Below are 23,028 nucleotides of genomic sequence, written 5' to 3'. Positions count from 1 at the left end.
AAAACAGCATTTTGATTTTGCAAAAGACTCTCCACTAGAAGTTAGTACAAAACATGGTTTCACATGGAAGCTTCAATATTGTGGACGTACGTTGCCGGTACATGTCCAACACAGGTTGGCTCTTCAAAATAAACTTCATCATCTTTCTTGCATTATCTATAATGATTTTGAACCAATCAATGTTCTCTTTCTTATACCAATCCTGCAACATAAGATTCAAGCTATGTGCATTGCAACCAAACATGTACAAGCTAGGACAGCGATCCTCCACGAGATGACCCGCTGCTCTACAATTTTTGGCATTGTCCATTATCACCTGTACTACATTTTGGACACCAACTTTATGAATTGTTTCTGTGATTATATCGGCTATATAGCTCCCTGACTTTATCTCACCCGAGCTGTCAACCGATTTAATAGAGCACTCCCCTCGAGGACTAAATATCATAATATTAATCAGCGATCTGTGTTGGAAATTTGACCATCGATCACTGACTATAGCGCATCCTATTTGATCAACTGATTTCAAGGTCAATCTATCAACTTCTTTTTGGGTGTCGCCAAGCATTTATCCAAGAAATTTGTCCGCATTTGATGATATGATGGAGGGAAAAAGCCAGCCCCATACTCACCAATCTTCTTCCATGCATGCTTCCATGACTCTCGTGTGACCATCAACATAGAACTGCATGTAAAATAGATAGCTTGTGTAAGAGCAGATTGTGCCTCTTTAAGAGAAATTGATCAAAAGCTTTGCTCTAGACTTACTTGCTTCGTTCTACACATTTCAAACTGGTACTCGGGCGATCCATCTTGAGTGCTAGCGCTTTGTGTGTGTGTTGGTCGGCATGGAGGGTGCACCACTATTTTGTCTGTCTTGTGTTGAGGCAGCACTGCCTTGGTGCTCTGAAGCATAAAGGCTTGGAGTCAGTATTCTAGGTCTCCTTGCATTGGCTACACCTCCTAACAACTCTCTCAAGCATCTTGTTGCACTCTCATGACCTACACCATTAAATCTGCCTCCATTAGACCTATTAGTTGTTCCATTCCCTGATCCAAGGAAGTGTTCCCTAATACAAAGGTGCACCTCCTGATTTTTCTTTGCCACATAATTTGCAACGCCAATCTATAAATGATCTCACATTCTCAGCAAATTGCCACTCAGGCCCTGGCACCTTACCACCGACGGCCTTGCGCTTCCCTTTATTCTTTGCTCCATTGTTAGTGATACTTCACCACTAGTCCATGGGCGACTAGAAGTAGCTGCATTGATGTTCTAAGAGCAAGCGTTGGTGTCCATGACAAGTTCACAAGCCGCTTATACATTCATACAATCGTAAAAATAGTAAGTTTTTGAAAAACAGAATTTAATTGAACAATCGTAAAAGAAAGTAAAATAATATACATATAAACATAAAGCAAAAAATGAGCCCCAAGCACTTGCAACCACCTATACCCTCCGCAAGGATGCTCCCTACCAATCCTGTTTTTCAGGCAAATAGACACTCAAGGGAGGTAACTATCATAACAAACAATATGTAGGTGTAGTGATAAGGAGCGCTCCATTCCAACCATAGAAATGAGCCCCAAGCACTTGCATCACCTATACCCTCCGCAAGGATGCTCCCTACCCAAACCTGTTTCCAGGCGGATATACACCCAAGGGAGGTAACTATATATAACAAACAATATGTAGGTGTAGTAATAAGGACCATTCCAACCATAGAAATGAGCCCGAAGCACTTGCACCACATGTACCCTCCGCAAGGATGCTCCCTACCCAAACCTGTTTCCAGACAAATAGACACCCAAGGGAGGTAACTATACGTAACAAACAATACGTAGGTGTAGTGATAAGGAGCACTCCATTCCAACCATAGAAATGAGCCCCAAGCACTTGCACCACCTATACCCTCCGCAAGGATGCTCCCTACCCAAACTTGTTTCCACGCGGATAGACACCCAAGGGAAGTAACTATACGTAACAAACAATGCGTAGGTATAGTGATAAGGAGCGCTCCATTCCAACCATAGAAATGATCCCCAAGCACTAGCACCACCTATACCCTCCACAAGGATGCTCCCTACCCAAACATGTTTCCAACCGATAGACACCCAAGGGAAAGTCAATTGTAACAATTTTTGTTGCTAAAAAACTTAGAAATCAAAGCTACTTGAATGAAAACCAAGACCTCAAATAAGCCAACAAGTGTGCCAAAACAAATGGACGCAACTATGAGACATTGTTTATATAGCCACCTCCAGAAATGGGGGGCAAGAGGACGATATAGCCGAGCCTGTCAGGCATGATTGTTGGCCCGTCGGACCCCATCGGGATAACTTAAAATACCGTCAAGCTAACAGGAAAGGCCGGTTCTAGCAGGTGCTTGTGAATTTGATGTTATTAACACTCTCATGGAGTGTTAATAACATGAGTTATTACCACTTCGCACTTCATGTGAAGACGTGAATGAAATCCCTGAGTGCATGGAAAATTGGAAAAGCAAGAAAAATAGGAAATTTGGAAAGGCTTCCAAAAGTAACAAGGTGAACAATCACAAAGGCTTGCTAAAGAAGTGGAGACTTGTAGTGAAACCATGGGAGGTGCATATGGGAATGGTAGCAAAAATATATGGTGAAATGCTATGACCAAAAGGTGTGGTTTATTTCATGGAAATGTTATGATAGGTTGCATTCAGAGTGCACATGTTGTGAGTGGAGAGATGTAATGTACTCCTCCCCTAATGATTCACACAGCTCCAAAATTCACAAAACTCCTCAGGCTAGAACTTCACCTTCCTCAAGCAGGTTAGTGATCCAAGGACAGCCATCATTTTCTTCTCCAAAAGTACAAAGGCATACATGTATTCGGGGGGGAGGGGGTGCCGCCCATTCTCTTGGTGGGTCTCGAAGTCAGCTTCTTTGTTCTCCGCCAGTGATTGTGTCACGATGGATAAGCGCCCCTACAGCTATTTATTTTTGGGGCGGTCTGAACACCCCCTCAGTTCCTTGTTGTCCATTTATGATCCAAGACGGGTTTTCAGATTGTGGTGTTACTGGTAATATGTTGATAGAAATCACACGCTAAGAGCAATGTGGCCAATTTTTTGTAGTTAGGATTCCTATAATTGCACGTATTCACACAATCTGGTTATGAGGATTAATTTAAAATTCATGTATTCCTATAATTTCATGTATTCACACAATCTGGTTGTGAGCATTAATTTAAAATTCATCTGACGTGGATTTTAGAAATTATTACCTACTACAAGTTTCTCATTGCACATCGCCATTGCCTTCCTCGTTGGACTAACGGAGACAAGAAGCATGCTATAGGAGCCTTCGATGTGCACGAGAAAAGTGCTAGCCTGATAATAATAAGAAGGTCATGACACATGCTGACTCACACAAGTAGAGTCAAAAGCTGACATATCGTGCGCTTTTATTGAAGTCCTCTTTGGACCCCTCACCAACTCATCTATCCACTTTTAAAACATGGGACACTTGTTCACCCCCTAGAGATGGACCTCCTTTCTCCCTTCGGTGCTAAGGCTAGTTAGAGGGATCCCCCTAGTAAGGGTGCATGTGGAAGCCCCCCATAAAGTGAAATTGCTGCCCCATAGACCTTTTCATCTTTTGGAATCATTGTTGTAACGAAGTCGGAGTGGTGGGGTAAAGGAGCTAGTTTAGAGACACTCAAGAAAAAAAGTGTAATTTCGGGTGGGATTTTGCAAATTTGGTCAGATTTGAATTTTCAAATTTGCATGAGATTCCTCATGCAAAGGCAGATTAGGTAATTCCAAGTTTCATATTTTTTTGATTTAATTTGGGCAGTCAATTTGAGAAAGTTTAAATTTTGAGGTCTTTTAGGGGTTAGAAACACCCATGGCCCAGTAATGGTACAGTTTTCAACAAATCACAAGTTGACACATAAGCAAGATTCCTAGTATATTCCAAATTTTTGTCTCTAAATTGGGACGTGCATGACTTTTAAAAGGCACATGTGTTACAACTAGCTCCTTTACCCTACCCTGCTTTTTCGATGGGGGGTGAATCAAGCACCCCCTACCTCAAAGGAGCCCATTTTCATTGGTTGATGCACCTCTATTGTATACATCAGCGGTTGAAATTAGGTAGTTCACAACTTGCTGCAAGTCAATCCTTTTGCACCTTGTGGAATATGGGGAGGGCGCTCCACTCCTCCAATATGCAAGGTCTATGGGGGAGGGGTTTGGTTAAATATCGGCTAGCTTGCCTGCGTGGCAGGGCAGTCGGAACCGGTTGTTGGTCAAATGAAATTGGCTGGGAGGAGTTGACTAAAACGTCAACGTGTTGCACGACGCGTAGCTTGAACACCGGACCTCCCCGTCAAGAGCAAGAGCTATACCACTGCACTACGCACACACATCTGCACATTGCCTGCAGCCTGCCTTACATAACTCTAAGAAAAAGTTGTCCCCCCCAAAAAGCGCCGTGACCGGCTCCCCCGGTCAGCTCCACCTACACGTCGCTTAGCTAGCCGATATTTAACATGAGCCATGGGGGAGCCCTCTTAGGAGGCCAAAAATGACACTTTGCTTATCCAACAGACATTATCTTGCTTTTCCAAATGGCAATGTGAAAGTGGGCAACAGAATGGAGCTGCACCACGTGGACAGCGCGTGAATGCAAGGTGGCAAAACAAGCGAAGAGGGCGCTCAAGATATTACTCTGGTACAAACGCGGCAGAGGGACGACGACGTTGTACTCTCTCTCTCTCTCTCTCTCTCTCTCTCTCTCTCTCACACACACACACACACACACACACACACACAGAGTTGTTTTGGTAAATTCACACACACACACACACTAATTGCAGCAGCTAGTTTGCATCATCATCATGTCTGGAGCACAGGGAGCGCAGCCCAAGGGCAGCTACACGGCCACAACTTACTCCATGGCCAAGCCGGACGACCACCCCGCCAAGGAGAAGGTGCGCGAGAGCAGCGAGGACTCCCCTCCGGTGCCTGTGGTTTTTGAAGAAGAGAAGGCCGGCCCTGATGCTGCTGGGCGCGGAGGTCCCACCTTCGGCAGTCAGGATGACCCCAAGTCTCCTGACTTAGGAGTCTCCGGAACCGCGTAGTCAATCTGGAGTAAAATCTTTGCTTTCTCAGGTTTTTCTGCCGATGTTGCTTGTGGGTTTGCTCATGCTCAAACTGTAAAGTTGCATACCATAATATATAGCGAGCGAGTTTGTATCATTTGTACAAAAAGTGAAGATGTGAAATATATCTGTGCATTGCTTGGAAAACGAGTGATAACATCACAAGGCCTGCCAATGAAAAGGGCACATCAGTTCTCCATCAATATTAGCTACCTTTATAAAAGAAAATTCCAAGCCAGCTTTCTCTCTCCTCCTCGATGGACGATCAAAATAGAGACTACTCAGATGATAAAGCAACACATCAGCTTGTGTTTGGATGAATCATTTCCGATGAGAAAAATCATATTTGTTTAATGTTCTCTATTGGGGTTTGTAGAGTTTTATATCAAGTACCATGTTGGGAGCATGTATAATTCAATGTGTTGCACTAGGCTTCATTAAAAAACCAAGTCTTTTGAAAAAGAATGGTGATGAGTTTCTAACTGTGTTTTGCAAGTTCGTGCATGGGTAGACCGTATTAACCACCTGATGCCTCTCATTCACAAGTTGCCTTACTCAACCTACTAGATTTCCATCTTTAAAAAATTCCTTGTCTGTAGGTCACTTTCCAATGAGGAGCTCTAACAAGATCACCCCAAATGAGGTGTCCCCTTTGAAAGTGCAGTAAAGCTTTCATAGTGATGTGGAGTGTGGAAGCACATAGTGACCTCCCGTGCCAATGTGCTCACATTCAAGTGAGTTTCCAATGCACTTACTGGTCCTGCCATGCCAAAATCAAGATTTTTGTCTCAAGATTATCTTCCGACACATTGGCAGAAGGGTTCACCGGGAGAGGTCCAAAAATCCTATGGTTCTTAGATGTATTACACTCTTGAGATGGGAGAGGTCCAAAAATCTTATGGTTCTAAGAGCCCCGTACCACCATACTGATGCCCTTGTATTGCGAAAATCCTTGCTTAAGTGAGACCACATCTAGAAAGATTTGCCACTGCTTTTTTGTATGTCTCGACTTATAACTGAGATGGAAGTGGAAGTGGCAGGGTGGACCCAACACGAAGAATTCATTGGAAAACAAAGAATCTTCAACACAACAACTATCATTAAAATCAAGAAGATAATACAGCTTATTCATAAAAGAGCTTACAATTGCCTTGCACTGCCTTGAGTGTCCAAATTAAGTTAAGCATAAGCAACAAGCTCACATTGCTTCTGGAATATGGAAAAGAAAAGTTGTTCGTAGAAGAGATGAGATAGCTCGACGGGAAGGAAAAATATTCTTTTCAGTTTCACATCCTCCCTAACAGAATCATGATGAGTGTTACATATGTAGATGGCAATTACATAATTTGCCCTTTGAAGGGCCATTTGAAGGCCTAATGCTATTGTGAGATAATAAAAAGAAATGAGTCGCCCCTTCCTTTCTCTTCGAAGATCCCAATTAGTTGTGCATGAGTGTAGCCCAGTTGTAAGAATAACATCAGACAGACGAGCAGGCACTTTCAGGACACTAGATTAGATATATTTCAAGTATTCATAGGTTGCAGCAGTTGCCTATCTTATGTTCAACTTAAGAACAGCAAGCAAAACATCAAGAACAACTTAAGAACCAGCTAAAAATAAGCATAATTCAACTCCTGAAAGAGCTCACTAAATGCATTTTTTTGGAGGTCCTCACAGCTATTCCCTTCAGGTTAAACTTGTACCCATCAGAGCCTTTGTATGCCAGCACGACCGATGCAAGTTGGGGAACATAATGACCTGCATTTCAACCGGAGCCTCAAAAAGTGAGTACAAAGAAATTGCTACTTATAAAAAATTGGTTGGCCAGAATGTGATTCACTTGCGTAACTCTCGCCAGTGATATAAAAATCAGTGTTCTTGTACTCTGGGAAGAGCTCGAGTCACCCAAGAAGAAATGCTAATGAGTCTTGAGCTGCTTGCAGAAGTAATTAGCTTATAAGCGATTTAGATGGCTTGAATGAAAAGTTAAACAGAATTCATGCCCAAAATGATGGAAAAAACCAATTTCTTTATCTCCAAAAGATGAATAATCTGTGCTTGTATTTGAGTAGGACCATCCAACTCCAGCAGGGGATTCCAAAAATATGATATTTGACATTGTTAGAATAGCTCATGAGAGGTGGCCAATGATTATCACATACCAATTATTGGCTTGTTCTTATTCTAATTGAAAGCCAAACTTTACCTTTGTTCCAAGATTAGTAATTTATTTGCAGACCTCTTCCATCAGTTTGAAGGAAGAAAGGTCCTAGTTCTGTGAATGCGCCCCCTCCAATGAAGGAACATCCTGGACCTGAAATGAACACGTTTTGTGAGCTGATGAAAATAGTGCTAATGTCAGAGTTCCAAACATTAATCTTGTGAGATTTGACGAAAGTGATGTACAGACTGTCATGAACGTGACTGTGGGAACTAGCAGAGCAATAGGCAGAGGGGCAACTTAGGGGCAATGTGCTTCAAAAACACAATTTGGCTTTGTTGGGCAGAGGAAAAGGCGCACTGCAGGGAGCTGAAGGTAGTGGGTGGAGCTCAGGCTAAGGGTACGACGTTCTAGACTTATTGTCAGGAAGGTCATGGAGTCTGGACCCGAGATAAGAGGGAAATTGCAAGAGCCTATTGCAACGGGACCTGTACAAGTCTGTAGCAGCTCTAGGAGGCATCACAGTGGCGCACACGACAAAGGAGAACGAAACATGAGGAAGGCAGTAAAGGAGAATGGGCTGGAAGAGTTGGATGCACATAGGAATCGTGCTCGACATAGGAGATACTGGGCAGCGGACTATGGCGTAGGGTTGCAAACTGAGCAGATGTCGTGGACTAGTACGACATGATGGGTGTAGAGGTGTGGGGGGGACAACGTGCAGCTCGAGGATGGCAGCACCAAGGGCAAGTTGCAACGCATGGCTAGACAGAGCATATGGACACCGGGCAAGCTTTGGCACAGACAAAAGATTAGGCTGGACTGCCGAGGCGAAGTCATTGGCAATAGATTGTCTCCCTGGGACTCTCCAGTGCCATCATTTTCTCGTTTTTTCCATCCCACACAGCTCTCCAAATTTACGGTGGCTTATGTATATCTCCTACCTTTGCTTGCCACAGGTGGAATGTCTCTCTCTCCGTGCGATTGTGCGACCTCTGTTTCCCACAACATGCAGATCTGCATGCCCTCAGTACAGACCGGCCAGCGTAGCACTTCTCTAGACGTGCTTACACCCTCCCCTTATATGTGCAACCTACTCCCACTATCGCCTTCGAACCTGCTTTGAAAGCCGGTCATGCCCCTCTCTATGATTGCAACAGTCTGCCTTGTTGAACCACTGGAGACAAACGAGAGAGAGAGAGAGAGAGAGAGAGACTGCGGATTACCTCTGAAATGATCCCCTAAAGAGAAAGTCAGAGAAGGGTCTATCCTTGCACCAGTCCATATCCTCTTCTGCTCCTTTCGTCTCCTGTAGCTAAATGCCCCACCTGCGCCGCAAAAGAAACACTTTCCTCACTCTTGCGTGCTTCCATGCAGCTTCCGAAGCCACTTGCTCTGGAGTCTGCACGCCTCTACCTGCCAGGTACTGCCATAACCAATTTTCTCTTACCTGTCGTAACCAGGGTTGTCACGCTAACTACAAGCTAATGGGGTATCTTTTTGGGTACCCCTATAATGAAGGCCCCCAAAAAGTTGTATCCCAGAATAACCCCACTTCCAATCTTTAACGCTTGCATTCAATGTACATCTGCTTTACGAGGGGAGTCTCTGATTTTCAATAGTGTGTCATTGCTATCATTTCCATAACCACTGACCTCCTACTCTTAGAAATGAGTACCAGTCATCCAAATGCAGTCATCCAAATGAGTGCCCACTATCTTATTTCAACCAATCAGCATTTTAAGCCTAGCAAAAAATGCTTGAAAAATATAACTTAATTTTTTTTATATTTTAGTCAGAAAAAAGAGAATGGATCTCTATAGCCTTTGCCCTTTGGGCAGGCCAAAAACTTCTACATATGAGACCTGCGGTTAAATGTCGAACCCTAGTGCTACGTGGCACTAGCGGAAGTCCTTGATTTCAAACAATAGGGGCGGTCCAATCTTGTTTAATGGTTTATTAGTGGGAATTGAGAAAGATCCCTTGTGGCAAACGAGAAAAGGGTAGGGGTGCAGGTGGCGACCAATGGGGGACGTAAGGCGAGGGCCGTGAGGCAAGAAAATCGCAATAGGTCGAGGCGACAGTCGAACGTATGAGAGTGCAGGGTGGTAGCGCGAGGTTCGGTCAGTGCGATTGTTTTTTTGTCATTAAATGACTGCATTGGTATTTGTAGCACCAAAAGCTTGCTTGACTGGTTAGCGCATCTTCATGTGAGTTATGATGCCTGCTGGGTTGAGTACGAATCCTGCATCCAAGTTTTGAAGGGTAGGAAATTGGAACATCAAGGTTGGACATATTCCTCAGGTGTGAGGAATCTTCCAAAGTAATGAATAAGACAAGGAACAAGCCAGTAGCACAAGGGGGAATATGTGCTAACAATTTTGGAAAATCATGGAGGTACAGAATCTTCGACGATGCTCTCTCTCTCTCTCTCTCTCTCTCTCTCTCTCTCTCTCATTAGTACTCTTCAGGTAATGTGGCAGCATCACTCAAAATTTATCATTGCCCACTATATTCTAAGAGGTAAATTTAAGAAAGTTCAGGTTTTTGCGCTACATTACACTAAATTTTGTAGGTTTTCTCACCTTTAAATTCAAAATTATAGGTGAAATCTCAAAATTTGTATGTGGGATTACAGTATGCCTAGGGTTTTTGCTGAGTGTTTTTGTGATGCTCTGCGGTCAAAGTGTCATCAATGATTTGTCTGTCAAATTTTGACGTCTAAATGTACGTTGGTTTGAAGTTGTAAGGAGTGCTCAAAATAAACGTTTTCCTAGATCTTGGAAAACCTACACGCAATGTTCAAGAAAAGTGTGTTTCAACTTAATGTCGTGCCGTTTTCAATTGAAAATGCCCTTTGAGGGCAAGGGAAAAAGGAGAAATGCCGCCCCAAAAAAAGAGGAAAATAGTGTTAAAACATCAAAAATAAATCTAATTTTCTGAAATTCTCTCTTGAGAAAAATAGAGGAAAGGAATTTTGTATGTTTGGAAACATGACTTTTCCCAAACACTACCTACACGTGAAAATTTGAATGTACTTTCCCTAAATTATGTACGTTCACCTTCAAACTTGAATTTAGAGGTAAATTTCAATTTCTTTAATACTAAACCTAGGTTCTTTTCGACTGCTAAGGGTTGTAGATAGCCATAGGGTTTAAAGTAGCTAATTTTGGAGAGCAATTTTCGAATATTGAAACGGATGCTAGGCATTGCTAGCTCTAAGACAGGGTCACACGAAGCACATATTTTTGAATTATAGAATAATCATGCCTGATGCATGGTCACATGTGTTTTGTCTTTTACGTAACTATGTTTTTTGCATCGATGTCACTTTTGCCATTGTTGCACACTAGTTATACTAGTACGGCCGGTCGCCTTCGGCGGCCTCTCTCTCCCACCCTCTCTCCCTCTTTATTGCGTGCAAAGGGGCTTGTTTTTGTTTTGGACTTTAGCCTTTAGATCGCAAATTGCGACACGTGTAAAAGGCTCTCCCTTTTGCCGTATTATGGTAATATATGTATAAACTAGAGGATTAAGGTAAGGATTGAACCTCTCACTTATCGATGCCGATTTTGGCATTGTTGACCATATCCTAAGTTTTCGATGGCATATATTTCACATTTGGTATAAACTTAAAACCGTGGAACATTTGATACATACCTGGTTTTTGGTTGATGGAAATTTTGTATCTTTGTTGTGAGCACTTGTTGCTGCGCTGAAATGGTGCATTGGTGCGTTTTTTTAGTTGTGTAAGTTTGAATCCTTTCTAATATGCCCGCACCTTCCATGTTGCAATTTATTATCTCCCTTGTCTTCATGGCATGAGTGTATTACGTGCACTTCTAGCCTTCTCTCTTGTTGGCGTTTGAGTTTTGTCCTTAGTGTTAAGAAAAAGGTTTAATTTATTTACAATTTGAGCTTTTTAAAGAATTATTTATTCTAGAATTTGTGTCCCGAAAATCGTGCAGGATATTAGGAATGCCATTTAAGAGAGCTTTTAAAGCATACTAGTAAAACGAAGGCGGCGGCATGGCCCCTCTTACCCTCAAACCCCTTGCTTCCACTGCCTATTCAGAGATGCCTTGGGCTATTTTTATTCGAGGTGCATAGACGTAGGGAGAGCCTCTCGAGGAGACAGTAGGAGACACTCACAAAGGGAGATCACTAACTACATTGTGGAATTCAGATGAGCAGGCATCACAACAGACTTCAGAGGAGGTTACAGATCTGCATGTGCAGTCTGCTAGAGTAACTCAATAAAGCACATTAGTAATGAGAGGTGGAAGAGAGCAGGTGCGTAGCGCCATAGGCTACCATACGTTGGCAGACTTTTGCGAGACATTGAGGGAGACATCCTAGGCACCTGTCCTAAAAGCTACTCGACGGCCTCCTACTGCTGGTGGTCAAAGGGCTCTGACTCTCTGAGCTCGATTGGAAATTTCAAGTTTGCCTTTATTTTCTTCGGTTAGGGGAAATATATCCACAGAGAGAGAGAGAGAGAGAGAGAGAGAGAGAGAGAGAGAGAGAGATTTGATATGCCATACATTTCAAGGGAGTTGGAGGAAGTTCACTTGTATGATCGTACTTCAATGGATGAGAAAGAGCCGGATCACTATGGAAACACCATATATGCTCCTACTGCTTGAGTCGGGATCTCTTCCAATTGAGGTTATGGGCATGGAAAGGGTTGTGGAGTACATGATAAAGATGCGTCAAAACCCCTCACATCGACTTCCTACAATTGCATGGGAAGCAAGCAAAAAAGTTCAAAAGACGCATAAAAGCAAGATCTTGAGCACGGGATGGATGCAAGACATAAAGAAGTGGTTTGGGAGATGGGATGCATTACACTTGCTACATGATGCTTCAATTGACTCTCAAGTGAATGAAGCTTTTCTACAACGCCAATGTATTACGGCTTGGGAGAAATCCGGTGGGTCACGCTCTCTCTCTCTCTCTCTCTCTCTCTCTCTCTCTCTCTCTCTCTCTCTCTCTCTCTCTCTCTCTCTCTCTCTCTCTCTCACACACACACACACACACACACACACAGAGAGAGAATCGCAAGTGGTTGTGGTTCTCTCTCTCTCTCTCTCTCTCTCTCTCTCTCTCTCTCTCTCTCTCTCTCACACACACACACACACACACACACACAATCACAAGTGGTTGTGGTTCTCTCTCTCTCTCTCACACACACACACACACAATCGCAAATGGATGTGGCTCTCTCTCTCTCTCTCTCTCTCTCTCTCTCTCTCTCTCTCTCTCTCTCTCTCTCTCTCTCTCTCTCTCACACACACACACACACACACACACACAATCTCGAGTGGCTGTGGCTCTCTCTCTCTCTCTCTCTCTCTCTCTCTCTCTCTCTCTCTCTCTCTCTCTCTCTCTCTCTCTCTCGCATGGTCTGTAGTCTGTAGAACCCCAAGGTACACACCTCACTAAGAGAACAACACCTAATCATGTAAAAGTGGGGATTAGGAAGCTATGGCGGGCATTAGAAGTCAAGGCTATTGGAGCAAGGGAGGGGATGACTGACATGTTGCAGGCGGTAGCTGCCAGCTATAGTAGCTTCTTGTAAAGAATGGGAGCATTACTGCGCCGCCCCTCTTACCCTCAAACCCCTTACTCTTGACAAATCTCATAAAAGCAAATCAAGAAAAGTGAAGCTCTCCTCTCAAGGGCTCTCTCTCTCTCTCTCTCTCTCTCTCTCTCTCTCTCTCTCTCTCTCTCTCTCTCTCACACACACACACACACACACACACACACACACACACACACACATATGCATATTGTATTCCTCGTGTGTGTTGGGAGTTGGTGCCTGCTCATTGTCTTGCTGGCCAAGCTCTGCTCCACTAATTAGGCTGACACGACAATGTCATTTTCCATCCTAGCAACTGCTCCACTATCACCCCCGTCCCGTGCTCTCCTCAACCCAAACCTAAATATAATCTCTCTCTCTCTCTCTCTCTCTCTCTCTCTCTCTCTCTCTCTCTCTCTCTCTCTCTCTCTCTCTCTCTCTCTCTCTCTCTCTCTCTCTCTCTGTGGATGGAAAAATTTCTTCTTTTCCCCATGCTTAGACCCAGTGTTTGAGAAAAACCATTTTCCCAAACATACAAAATTCCCTTTCTTGAATTTGCAAAGAGGAAGTTTTAAAAAAATTAGGTTATATTCTCAACTTTTTACAACATTTTTCTCTGTTTTGGTGTGGAATTTCTCCTTTTCCCCTTGCCTGGGCCCAATGTTCGAGAAAAACCATTTTCCCAAACATACAAAATTCCCTTTCTTGAATTTGAGAAGAGGAAATTTTTAAAAATTAGGTTATTTTTCTCTATTTTGGGTTGGAATTTCTCCTTTTCCCCTTGCTATCAACATGCATTTTTGGAATTGAAAACCGCACGATATTAAGCTGAGACAGAGACATTCTTCTCGGCCCGTACATCTCTCTCTCTCTCTCTCTCTCTCTCTCTCTCTCTCTCTCTCTCTCTCTCTCTCTCTCTCTCTCTCGCAACATCCTCACTCATACCCACTTTAGCTTGACTGTTGAATGGAGGCAATACTTGTCGACCAGTTTTTTTATTTGCAAAGAGAGGTATACGCAAATGAGCTTAAGAATATGCGTGAATCAAAGAGTGTAATGTTAGGGGCAAAATGAATCCTGATTCCTCATGGTTTTTCTTTTTTCCTGAGCCGGGTACCGCGGCATCCACCTGGAAGGCGCGGGCCAAAATGGAGTCGCCTAATTCATGTAGGAGCCTTCCTGGAACTATAGCAACACCATCCAGGCCTTGCCCAGTCCTTGTCAACGAGGCCCAACTTAATAGGCTTGTTGCAAAAGGTGATTGCAGCCTCGTGGTGCCATGCAAGAACCCCCGCAGTAAGAAGTCCTGCACACCTCAAATTTGCTGGTGCTCCACTGCTCTCCCACCACTGTTCCTTGCCCCTTTATTCGTGCTTGCTTAGCATACTCAGTTAATGGCCTCTGTACAGTGTGTGTGTGTGTGTACATTTAATGGCCTAATAACTTATGTGTAGCGGAAATTAGCATGAACATAGTGGGCATTTTATTAGAATAGATTCCTAATGAGAATTACAAGAGTGCTTGGGTGGAGAGAGCAACAAAAATCATAACACCTAGTTAGATAGCATCAACAATACTTTCAAAAGAGAGAGAAATTAAGCTATTGACAACAGTTGAGGACCGGATTTGCATGGAGCCGGTCCCCCCTCCAAAAGGCTTTGTATTATGGTTTCTCCCATCAAGAGAGACATTGTACAATACAATTATTTGTGTTCCTTCAAGACTAGCTAGTGCAATGAAGATGAAAGCTTCATGCACCAAGCAAAACACTTAGCAAACACAACTTTAATTATCCCCGTTCTCAGACCCAAGACCTCACACACCTTCGAAGATGGTGAGAGCTAGCACGGTATGAGAGTAAATTGAGAGGAAGAAGGAGTATCTTACGAGAAAGATGTACATCTCCTCACATACACTACAACACAACATGGAGATATCGACACGCGTATATCGACAAAATTAGCGGACGTCGATATACGCGTGAGATTGTGTGAGTGTGTGTGTGTGTGATAATGCCTTGCAAAAATCAGCCCCCTCTCTCTCTTGGGCGAGCCCCCTTGCTATTTGCTCTTGTAGGCTCCCTATTGGACAATGCCAAGCTCAACCAATGGCTATTAAGCAGCATAAATGATAGCCTTCTGACATGTGTCCCCCTTTCCCCTTTTGTGAGAGCTTAATCAATTAAACTTAATCGATTTAAATGAATTAAATCCCCATTGGACCTTTCCCCATTCTGACCAATAGGAATTAAGTAGCCCATTGGGCTGCTCAATTCCTATCGGACCCCTTCTCAGGCTGTCCAATAATCATCCAGGAGACTTAATTTTTATTGGTTCTTTTTATTAAGTCTTTTAAAATTAATTAAGCTAAATTTACTCTAGCCTAATTCTCATTGGTCCACTTCAAGGGTCATCCAATAGAAATTGGGCATACCTTGTGGGCATTTGGCGTAGGGAGCTGACATGTGTCCCTCATTCCCTTTGTGTAAAGGCGGCTTGTGTGTGTGTGTGTGTGTGTGTGTGTGGCTTTCTCCCTCATCCCCTACCTTTAGGGCTCGCCCCCTCATGTGCAGGGATGTGTGTTGACTTTGGAGAGCACACAAAGCATCCAATTCCCCCTAAGCTTTAACCCTTTGGACACAACCTTTGAATTTTGGAACCTTAGCATTTTGGAAGTCTTAATGGGCTGAACCTTAGGGTCTTTTTAGCCCATTTTTGCACATGGATCTTTTGCAGATGGCCGCCCCTTTGGCTCCCTATTTTCCCTCCTTTGGATCCCTACTGTGGCCGGTCTGCTAGCTTAACCAATATTCTAGCTTTTTCTCCCCTGGCACTTCCCCACATTAAATGATCAGTTTGATATGAGAAAATCATTTAGGAGAATTAGATATTGATTATTATGACATTACCTCTCTCTTGAAATCATAGTCGTACTCGACTATGGTGTAGAGAAGATAAAGCATATTCATGAGTCCTTTTCTTAGCGGGTAGAGGATCCCTATGTTACCCTACGACATCATTCCACAATGGATAACTAGTCCATTTGGCACTTGAGAGCCTGAGGCTTCCGCAAGCATGTCTGCACATTAGTCCTACCAGTCTTCCATAGTAGAGTGACAAGCTCTACTTGGTGTTTGGGAGACGTCGTCTCTGCAAACTTGATCTAAGCATGCATACTGCTTCATTTTTGTGCCCAATAAAGAAAAAGAGAGTCTTATAAGACAAAAACTTTGTTCATTTTTAACATTTTGTACATTTCCTTACTCTTGGGAAGCATTGTAAGCATTGAGAAGGTTTAGGTTATCCTTTAATTGTATGCCTTGCATCCATCTAGCATCTTCAAAAGGATAATTCTTAAACATTATAAGATATCGTCGGATAGTCTTAAGTACCGCCTTTTAATACCTTGTCTTCATGTCGGAGAAAGGACTCGGGTTGCAACACCTCCTCTTGGTCCTCGATCTCCGGTGGGTCTTCAATAGTTGGTTCTTGAGGTGGCTCTCCTTTGTAAGGCTTTAATAGGCTCACATGGAAAGCATTGTGTATGAGCCAATGATTGGGAAACTTCAGTTGATAGGCCATCTCATTGATTGGCCTAAGAATCTGGAAGGGACCATAGTACCTTTTTGCTAGTTTAGCATAGTACTTTTGGTGGCCCGTAGGATTCTTGCCCGTCGTGTGCCTTAATCGAGCCTTGGGAAACTTTAATAAGACCCAATCATTTTCTTTAAAGGCTTGGGCTCTTCTGTGCTTGTCAGCATCAACCTTTTGCCTTTGCTGTGAGATAGAGATAGCATCCTTAATCTTTTGAAAAGATTCTTGTAGGTCTCGGCTATACTCATCTACAGCGAAGATCTTCCCATGTACTTTAAGTGGCAAGGGACTTTTTGATCTTCCCTCACTTACCTCGAAAGGTGCTTTTCCCATGGAAGTATGTACATTGTTATTGTAAGCATACTCCACTAAGGGTAAGTACTTCTCCCATTGGGATCTTTGATCTACTTCCGTTACATAGGCTTTAAGTAGATCGAGAATGGTTAGGTTAGCTATTTCACTTTGGCCATCCGTTTGTGGATGATAGGCCGAAGAGAAGTTTAGCCTTGTCCCTAAATTCTCAAAGAGACCCTTCCAAAAATTACTGGTCATTCTAGGATCTCTATCCGACACTATGGACATTGGCAAGCCATGGTACTTGAAAATTTGTGAAATGAAGAGGGTTGCCATTTGATGGGCTTTGATAGTCTTTTTGACAGGTATAAAATGAGCTTGTTTACTGAACCTATCTACTATCGTCCATATCCCCGTATTCCCATGGATAGACTTAGGCAATCCAAAGATAAAATCCATGGATATGCTCTCCCATGGTGAATTAGGGATTGGCAAGGGTTGAAGCAATCCAAGTTGCTTCCCTCTATCAAATTTTGTCTTTTGGCATTCCACACATTTAGAAACATACTCGTGTATGTTCACTTTCATGGTAGGCCAATAGAAATATGTTTCAATTCCCTTTAAGGTAGACTGAATCCCTATATGCCCCGCATAAGGTGGAGCATGAGATTCATAAATTACTTTCTCACGTAGTGAGTTAGTAACGCATAGTCTATTGCCATAGAGAAGATAACCATCTTGTAAAGTAAATGGTTCTTCTTTCTTCCCTAATGCAAGGGCTGAAATCACATCTCTAAAATCGGGATCAATAGCGTACTCATCTATCATTGAAGATAGATCATTGTGAGTGGCTATGGAAACCGCATTCACTCTCGGTCGTCTTGAGAGTGCATCAGCTACTTGATTATGCTTGCCAGCAATGTGAGCAATATGAAAATGAAATTGCGAAAGGAAATTTGCCCACCTCATTTGTTTGTCGGAGAGCTTGGTCTGCGTCATGAAGTACTTAAGACTTTGGTGATCCGTTCGCAGAATGAAAGGAGTCCCCAATAAATAGTGCTTCCATGAGTCTAAGGCATGTAGAACTGCAAGGAGTTCCTTTGTGAGTGGCTATGGAAACCGCATTCACTCTCGGTCGTCTTGAGAGTGCATCAGCTACTTGATTATGCTTGCCAGCAATGTGAGCAATATGAAAATGAAATTGCGAAAGGAAATTTGCCCACCTCATTTGTTTGTCGGAGAGCTTGGTCTGCGTCATGAAGTACTTAAGACTTTGGTGATCCGTTCGCAGAATGAAAGGATTCCCCAATAAATAGTGCTTCCATGAGTCTAAGGCATGTAGAACTGCAAGGAGTTCCTTTTCATGTATGCCTAGAGCTTGCTCCACAGGGTCGAGCCTTCGACTCTCATAGCCTATGGCATGCCCTTCTTTGAGCAAAACAGCTCCAAGGCAATCACCACAAGCATCACATTGGACCTCAAATGGTTTTGAGAGATCCGGTAGTGTAAGCACAGGTTGAGAGATAAGATTTTCTTTAAGCTTTTCGAAAGCATTGTTCTCCTTAGCAGACCATGTATACCTAACGGTTTTCTTTGTTAGGTCATGTAATGGTCCCGCAATTTGTAAGAACTTTTCTATGAAGCGTCTATAGTATGCACACATACCTATAAAGCTTCTTAGTTCATGAAGATTCCTTGGTTTAGGCCATCCTTTTATTACCTCTGACTTAGATGGATCCATTTGGATGCCATCTTGAGAGATAATATGACCTAAATACTGAATCTCTTGCAAGAAAAATTCACTTTTCTTTCGATTAACATAAAGTTTATTCTCCCTTAAAACTTGAAATATTACCTGGAGATGTTGCTTGTGTTCCTCCAATGAATTAGAGTAGATGATAATATCATCAAAGAACACTCCAGTGAAGGTTCGATGAGGCCTGAACAGCTTCTCCATCAAGCGGTTGAATGTGGCTGGTGCATTGGTCAAGCCAAAAGGCATGACAATGTATTCGTAAAGACCAAATGTGGTGCGAAATGCGGTCTTTACAATGTCTTGATCAACTATCCTTATTTGATGATAACCACTTTTTAGGTCAATCCTACTGAAGTAGGTCGATCCTTGTAGCTTATCAAATAGGTCTGCTACCCGTGGAACGGGAAACCTATTCTTGATAGTGATCCTATTTAGTGCTCTATAGTCGACACACATACGATATGTGCCGTCTTTCTTTTGCACTAATAGCACGAGTGAGCAAAATGGAGATGAGCTAGGCCTAACCATGCCCTTCTCAACTAACTCATGCACTTGCCGCATAATCTCCTCTTCTTGAGCTTGAGAAACTCTATAAGGAGGTTTGTTAGGTGGTGAACTTCCTGGAAGAAGTTCAATTGCATGGTCATCATTACCTCGTTTAGGAGGTAGCTCACAAGGGATGTCGTCAATAAAAACATCTTGAAACCCCTTGAGAAAATTGGATAACTCTAATTCCTTTTGGTTGCTTTTATTTTCTTTTGCTAAAGCATTAGGTTCATTTTGAGAGTCTTTAACAAAAATCATGTACACGGAAATAGAGCTCTTTATTGACTTGTTGAAAGTTGGTGTATGTACAATGGGAATAGTGTTACCCATTTCCTTAGCATCTATATACATGTCTTTTTCCCTGAACTTAAAGGAGATTCTCCTTTCAGGAAATTTAACATCGGCAGCCAGGCGGTCAAACCATGGTGCCCCTAGGATTACATCCTCATTCTTGAGAGGAGAGATAAAGAAGTCCTCTTTGTCCACATAGCCTTGGACATGAAGCCTCAATTTGCCAATTAAGGGAGTGACTGAAGATTCTTGCCCCTTGAAGGCACTGTCTGCGGGTAGGACATCTCCCATCTCGTAGGATTGTATGCCTAGCTTGGTGGCCAACTCTATAGATATAAAATTGTGAGTAGAACCAGGGTCAAAGAGAATAAAAGCATCATGTTCTCTTACCTTTCCCCAAGCATGGCATAGAGGAGATCCTTTGTGGTGAGTTTGGTTAGTCTCCTCCTCTTGGATTTCAACCAAGGAAGCTCTAGGAGGATCTTGGTGGTTGTTCTTTTGGGGACAAGCGCAGTACGCATGCCCTTGTTCGCCGCACTTGAAACACCGGTTATCCTTGCGATAACGCTCAAGCTCTTCAGGAGAGAGTTTGTTCTTACCTTTGTAAACTCCCTTCTCTTTAGCTTTGTTGGAGTTTCCCTTAGGAGACTTTTGGACATTGTCCTTCCCCTTAGGCTCATTGGAACCCTTGTTTTCTGGGGGCTTATTATTTCTTTTAGCTCCCGTTTGGAAATTGATTCGAGAGGCCACCATAGTATGGTGTATTACCGCCGATATGGTACGTGGCCTTTGGGAGTTGACATACTCCGCCATTTCTTTGGTTAAGCCCGCACAAAATTGTTGCTTTTGCTCTCCAAAATCCAACTTTTTGAAGATAGTGGCTTTGAGTTGTAGGTCCCAAAACTTGTCTACATATTTGTGGATGGATTCATTGGGAGAGATCTTTAAGCTTCACCATTCGGTGAGTACTTTGTCTTTGGCATCGGTGGCCAAAAACTGCTTCATAATGGAAGCTCTTAAAGCTTTCCATGTTCGTGGAGCTTCACCATTGGCTCGTAGGCTAGACCACCATTGTCTAGCGGACTTTTGAAAGTGCATATCTACATGGCGTAGCTTAGAGGAGTCCGTGAAGCCCTCATCTCCAAACGCCACATCGAATTGCTGGATAAAGGCCAAGACTTTGTCCGTAGCACCAAAGGTACCATCATAGGTAAGGAAAGAGATGCTCTTCCCTCCCTCTTTGAATTTCTTCAACTTGGACGACCTCTTCCATGCGGCATAGGATTTCCTATGGCCTCTTCTTTTTGATGGTTCAAAGGTTGCACCATCACTTTCTTCAGAAGGTGAATAATTTGAAGAAGGTGGAGAAGAGGGTGACCTCTTTCTCGCCTTTTTCTTGTCTTGATCTTTCTCATCTTCACCATCACTTTCATAAGAGGAAGAGGATGAAGAAGATGGAGAAGAGGGTGTCCCCTTTCTCGCCTTTTTCTTCTCTTGCTTTTTATCATCCCTCTTTGAATTGTGGTGAGGAGAAGAATACGATGGTCTTCTCCGCTTAGGTGGTGATGGAGAGCGTTTAGCCCGCCGTCTTCGTGGAGCCACCTCCACCGAGGTGGCGGGAGACTCGCTTCTTTCTCGTTCCTTCGGTGGAGGCTCTTGAGTTCTCCTTTGGGAAGGAGATGCATCATCAAGAAGTAAATTCTTGAGCCCTTCGTATGGATTCTCTTCTTCTTCCCGAATCAGAGAGAGACCTCTTTTGGTAGTCTCACAAGGAGGCTTCCTAGGTGTTCTCTCGTCATGGTGATGAGCTTGGAGTATCCCGTGAGCACGGAGCTTCCGTTGCACTTCACTTTGGAGAAATGGATTGCCCATGGCTTGTTGAAGCCTAGAAACAAGATAGTTAACAAGCATTGAAGCATCATTAGTGTCTTGCTCATGAGCAAAATCAAAGTTATCAACATTAATTTCACTCTCTTTACTATTGTCAGCCATTCTAACAACTTTTAGGTGTAAACTTTTTAGGTGTACTTTGGCACTTCAAGCCCTAGTTGCTACTCCTCTTTACCCCTTTAGAAAAAGCACTCAAGCTACTGTACCCGCGGCTCAAATACCATTAATTGCAAGGAATAGAAGAGAGGGTCTTTCGACACCAAAACAGCACCGGCTCCTGTCAAGCTTCTAATAGCTTAATAGTGGTTAAGCCGTAGGCAAGCCCCGTAGGACTCCACTATTAAGACCATAGCTCTCGACGGTGATGCCCCGTTAACTGCACAAAGGCAGGCGCACTGCAGGGCTGAAAATTCCCTATTCTACTTACTCACAGGAAATTAATAATACCAACCATTTATAGCTAGCTTGAGGACCTCCCTTCTTGAGCAAGAAAAGAGAAACCTTGTGCTCTGATACCAATGTAACATTTAATGGCCTAATAACTTATGTGTAGCGGAAATTAGCATAAACATAGTGGGCATTTCATTAGAATAGATTCCTAATGAGAATTACAAGAGTGCTTGGGTGGAGAGAGCAACAAAAATCATAACACCTAGTTAGATAGCATCAACAATACTTTCAAAAGAGAGAGAAATTAACTATTGACAACAGTTGAGGACCGGATTTACATGGAGCCGGTCCCCCCTCCAAAAGGCTTTGTATTATGGTTTCTCCCATCAAGAGAGACATTGTACAATACAATTCTTTGTGTTCCTTCAAGACTACCTAGTGCAATGAAGATGAAAGCTTCATGCACCAAGCAAAACACTTAGCAAACACAACTTTAATTATCCCCGTTCTCAGACCCAAGACCTCACACACCTTCGAAGATGGTGAGAGCTAGCAGGGTATGAGAGTAGATTGAGAGGAAGAAGGAGTATCTTACGAGAAAGATGTACATCTCCTCACATACACTACAACACAACATGGAGATATCGACACGCGTATATCGACGAAATTAGCGGACGTCGATATACGCGTCGATATACGCATCGCAATGTGCGTCGATATACACGTGGAAAGGCTTTATTTCCCACGCGTATAGCGATGCAAAAAATTTTGGGGAAAAAAAGCGAAACCCGCGAGCAGCAGGGGCCATTTTCGCCTGCGCTCTGCTCAAATCTTGGCCTCCACCTGCTGCGCAGGTATTATGCCCCCCCCCCCCCCCCCAACCCCTCTCTCTCTCTCTCTCTCTCTCTCTCTACATCGTGTGTGTGTGTGTAGGAAAGAGAGAGAGAGCGAGAGAGAGAGAGAGAGAGGTGTGTGTGTGTGTGTGTAGCAAAGAGAGAGAGAGAGAGAGAGAGAGAGAGAGAGAGAGAGAGAGAGAGGTGTGTGTGTGTGTAGGAAATAGAGAGAGAGAGAGAGAGAGAGAGAGAGAGAGAGAGAGAGAGAAAGAGAGCGGTGTGTGTATGTAGGAAAGAGAGAGAGAGAGAGAGAGAGAGAGAGAGAGGTGTGTGTGTGTGTGTGGGAAAGAGAGAGAGAGGGAGAGAGAGAGAGAGAGAGAGAGAGAGAGAAGTGTGTGTGTGTGTGTGTAGGAAAGAGAGAGAGAGAGAGAGAGATAGAGAATTAATGTATACTTAGGAAATTTAAATTAAAGAAAAATAATTAAAGAGAGAAATGAAATGAAATGTTATATTAACGTCTTCGAAAGGCCAAAGTGACCTATGAGAC

General features: G+C 43.2%; 2 protein-coding genes across 2 annotated transcripts in view; one reads left to right on the top strand and one right to left on the bottom strand.

Annotated features, from left to right (window-relative positions):
* The first annotated feature begins 4,717 nt into the window (after positions 1-4,717).
* On the top strand, positions 4,718-5,240 carry LOC147441954 (seed maturation protein). Its single transcript, XM_086528347.1, has one exon. The coding sequence runs from the start codon at positions 4,880-4,882 to the stop codon at positions 5,120-5,122; it is 243 nt and encodes an 80-aa protein (XP_086384473.1). The 5' UTR covers positions 4,718-4,879; the 3' UTR covers positions 5,123-5,240.
* Positions 5,241-6,404: 1,164 nt separating this feature from the next.
* Positions 6,405-23,028, bottom strand: part of LOC147441953 (uncharacterized) — a 42,232-nt gene continuing 25,608 nt past the window's right edge. Inside the window, exons 10-12 of the mRNA XM_086529314.1 lie at positions 8,531-8,651; positions 7,383-7,457; positions 6,405-6,901 (exon numbers count right to left, since the gene is read on the bottom strand). Of these exons, the coding sequence (XP_086385440.1) occupies positions 6,771-6,901; positions 7,383-7,457; positions 8,531-8,651 (327 nt within the window). The 3' untranslated portion in view covers positions 6,405-6,770. The remainder of the gene's footprint in view (positions 6,902-7,382; positions 7,458-8,530; positions 8,652-23,028) is intronic.

Source organism: Adiantum capillus-veneris, chromosome 14 (assembly GCF_014529385.1).
Source record: "Adiantum capillus-veneris isolate H3 chromosome 14, ASM1452938v2, whole genome shotgun sequence".
Taxonomy (NCBI): domain Eukaryota; kingdom Viridiplantae; phylum Streptophyta; class Polypodiopsida; order Polypodiales; family Pteridaceae; genus Adiantum; species Adiantum capillus-veneris.
Note: the sequence above shows the minus strand (reverse complement) of the source record. Positions and strands in the feature narration are given on the sequence as shown.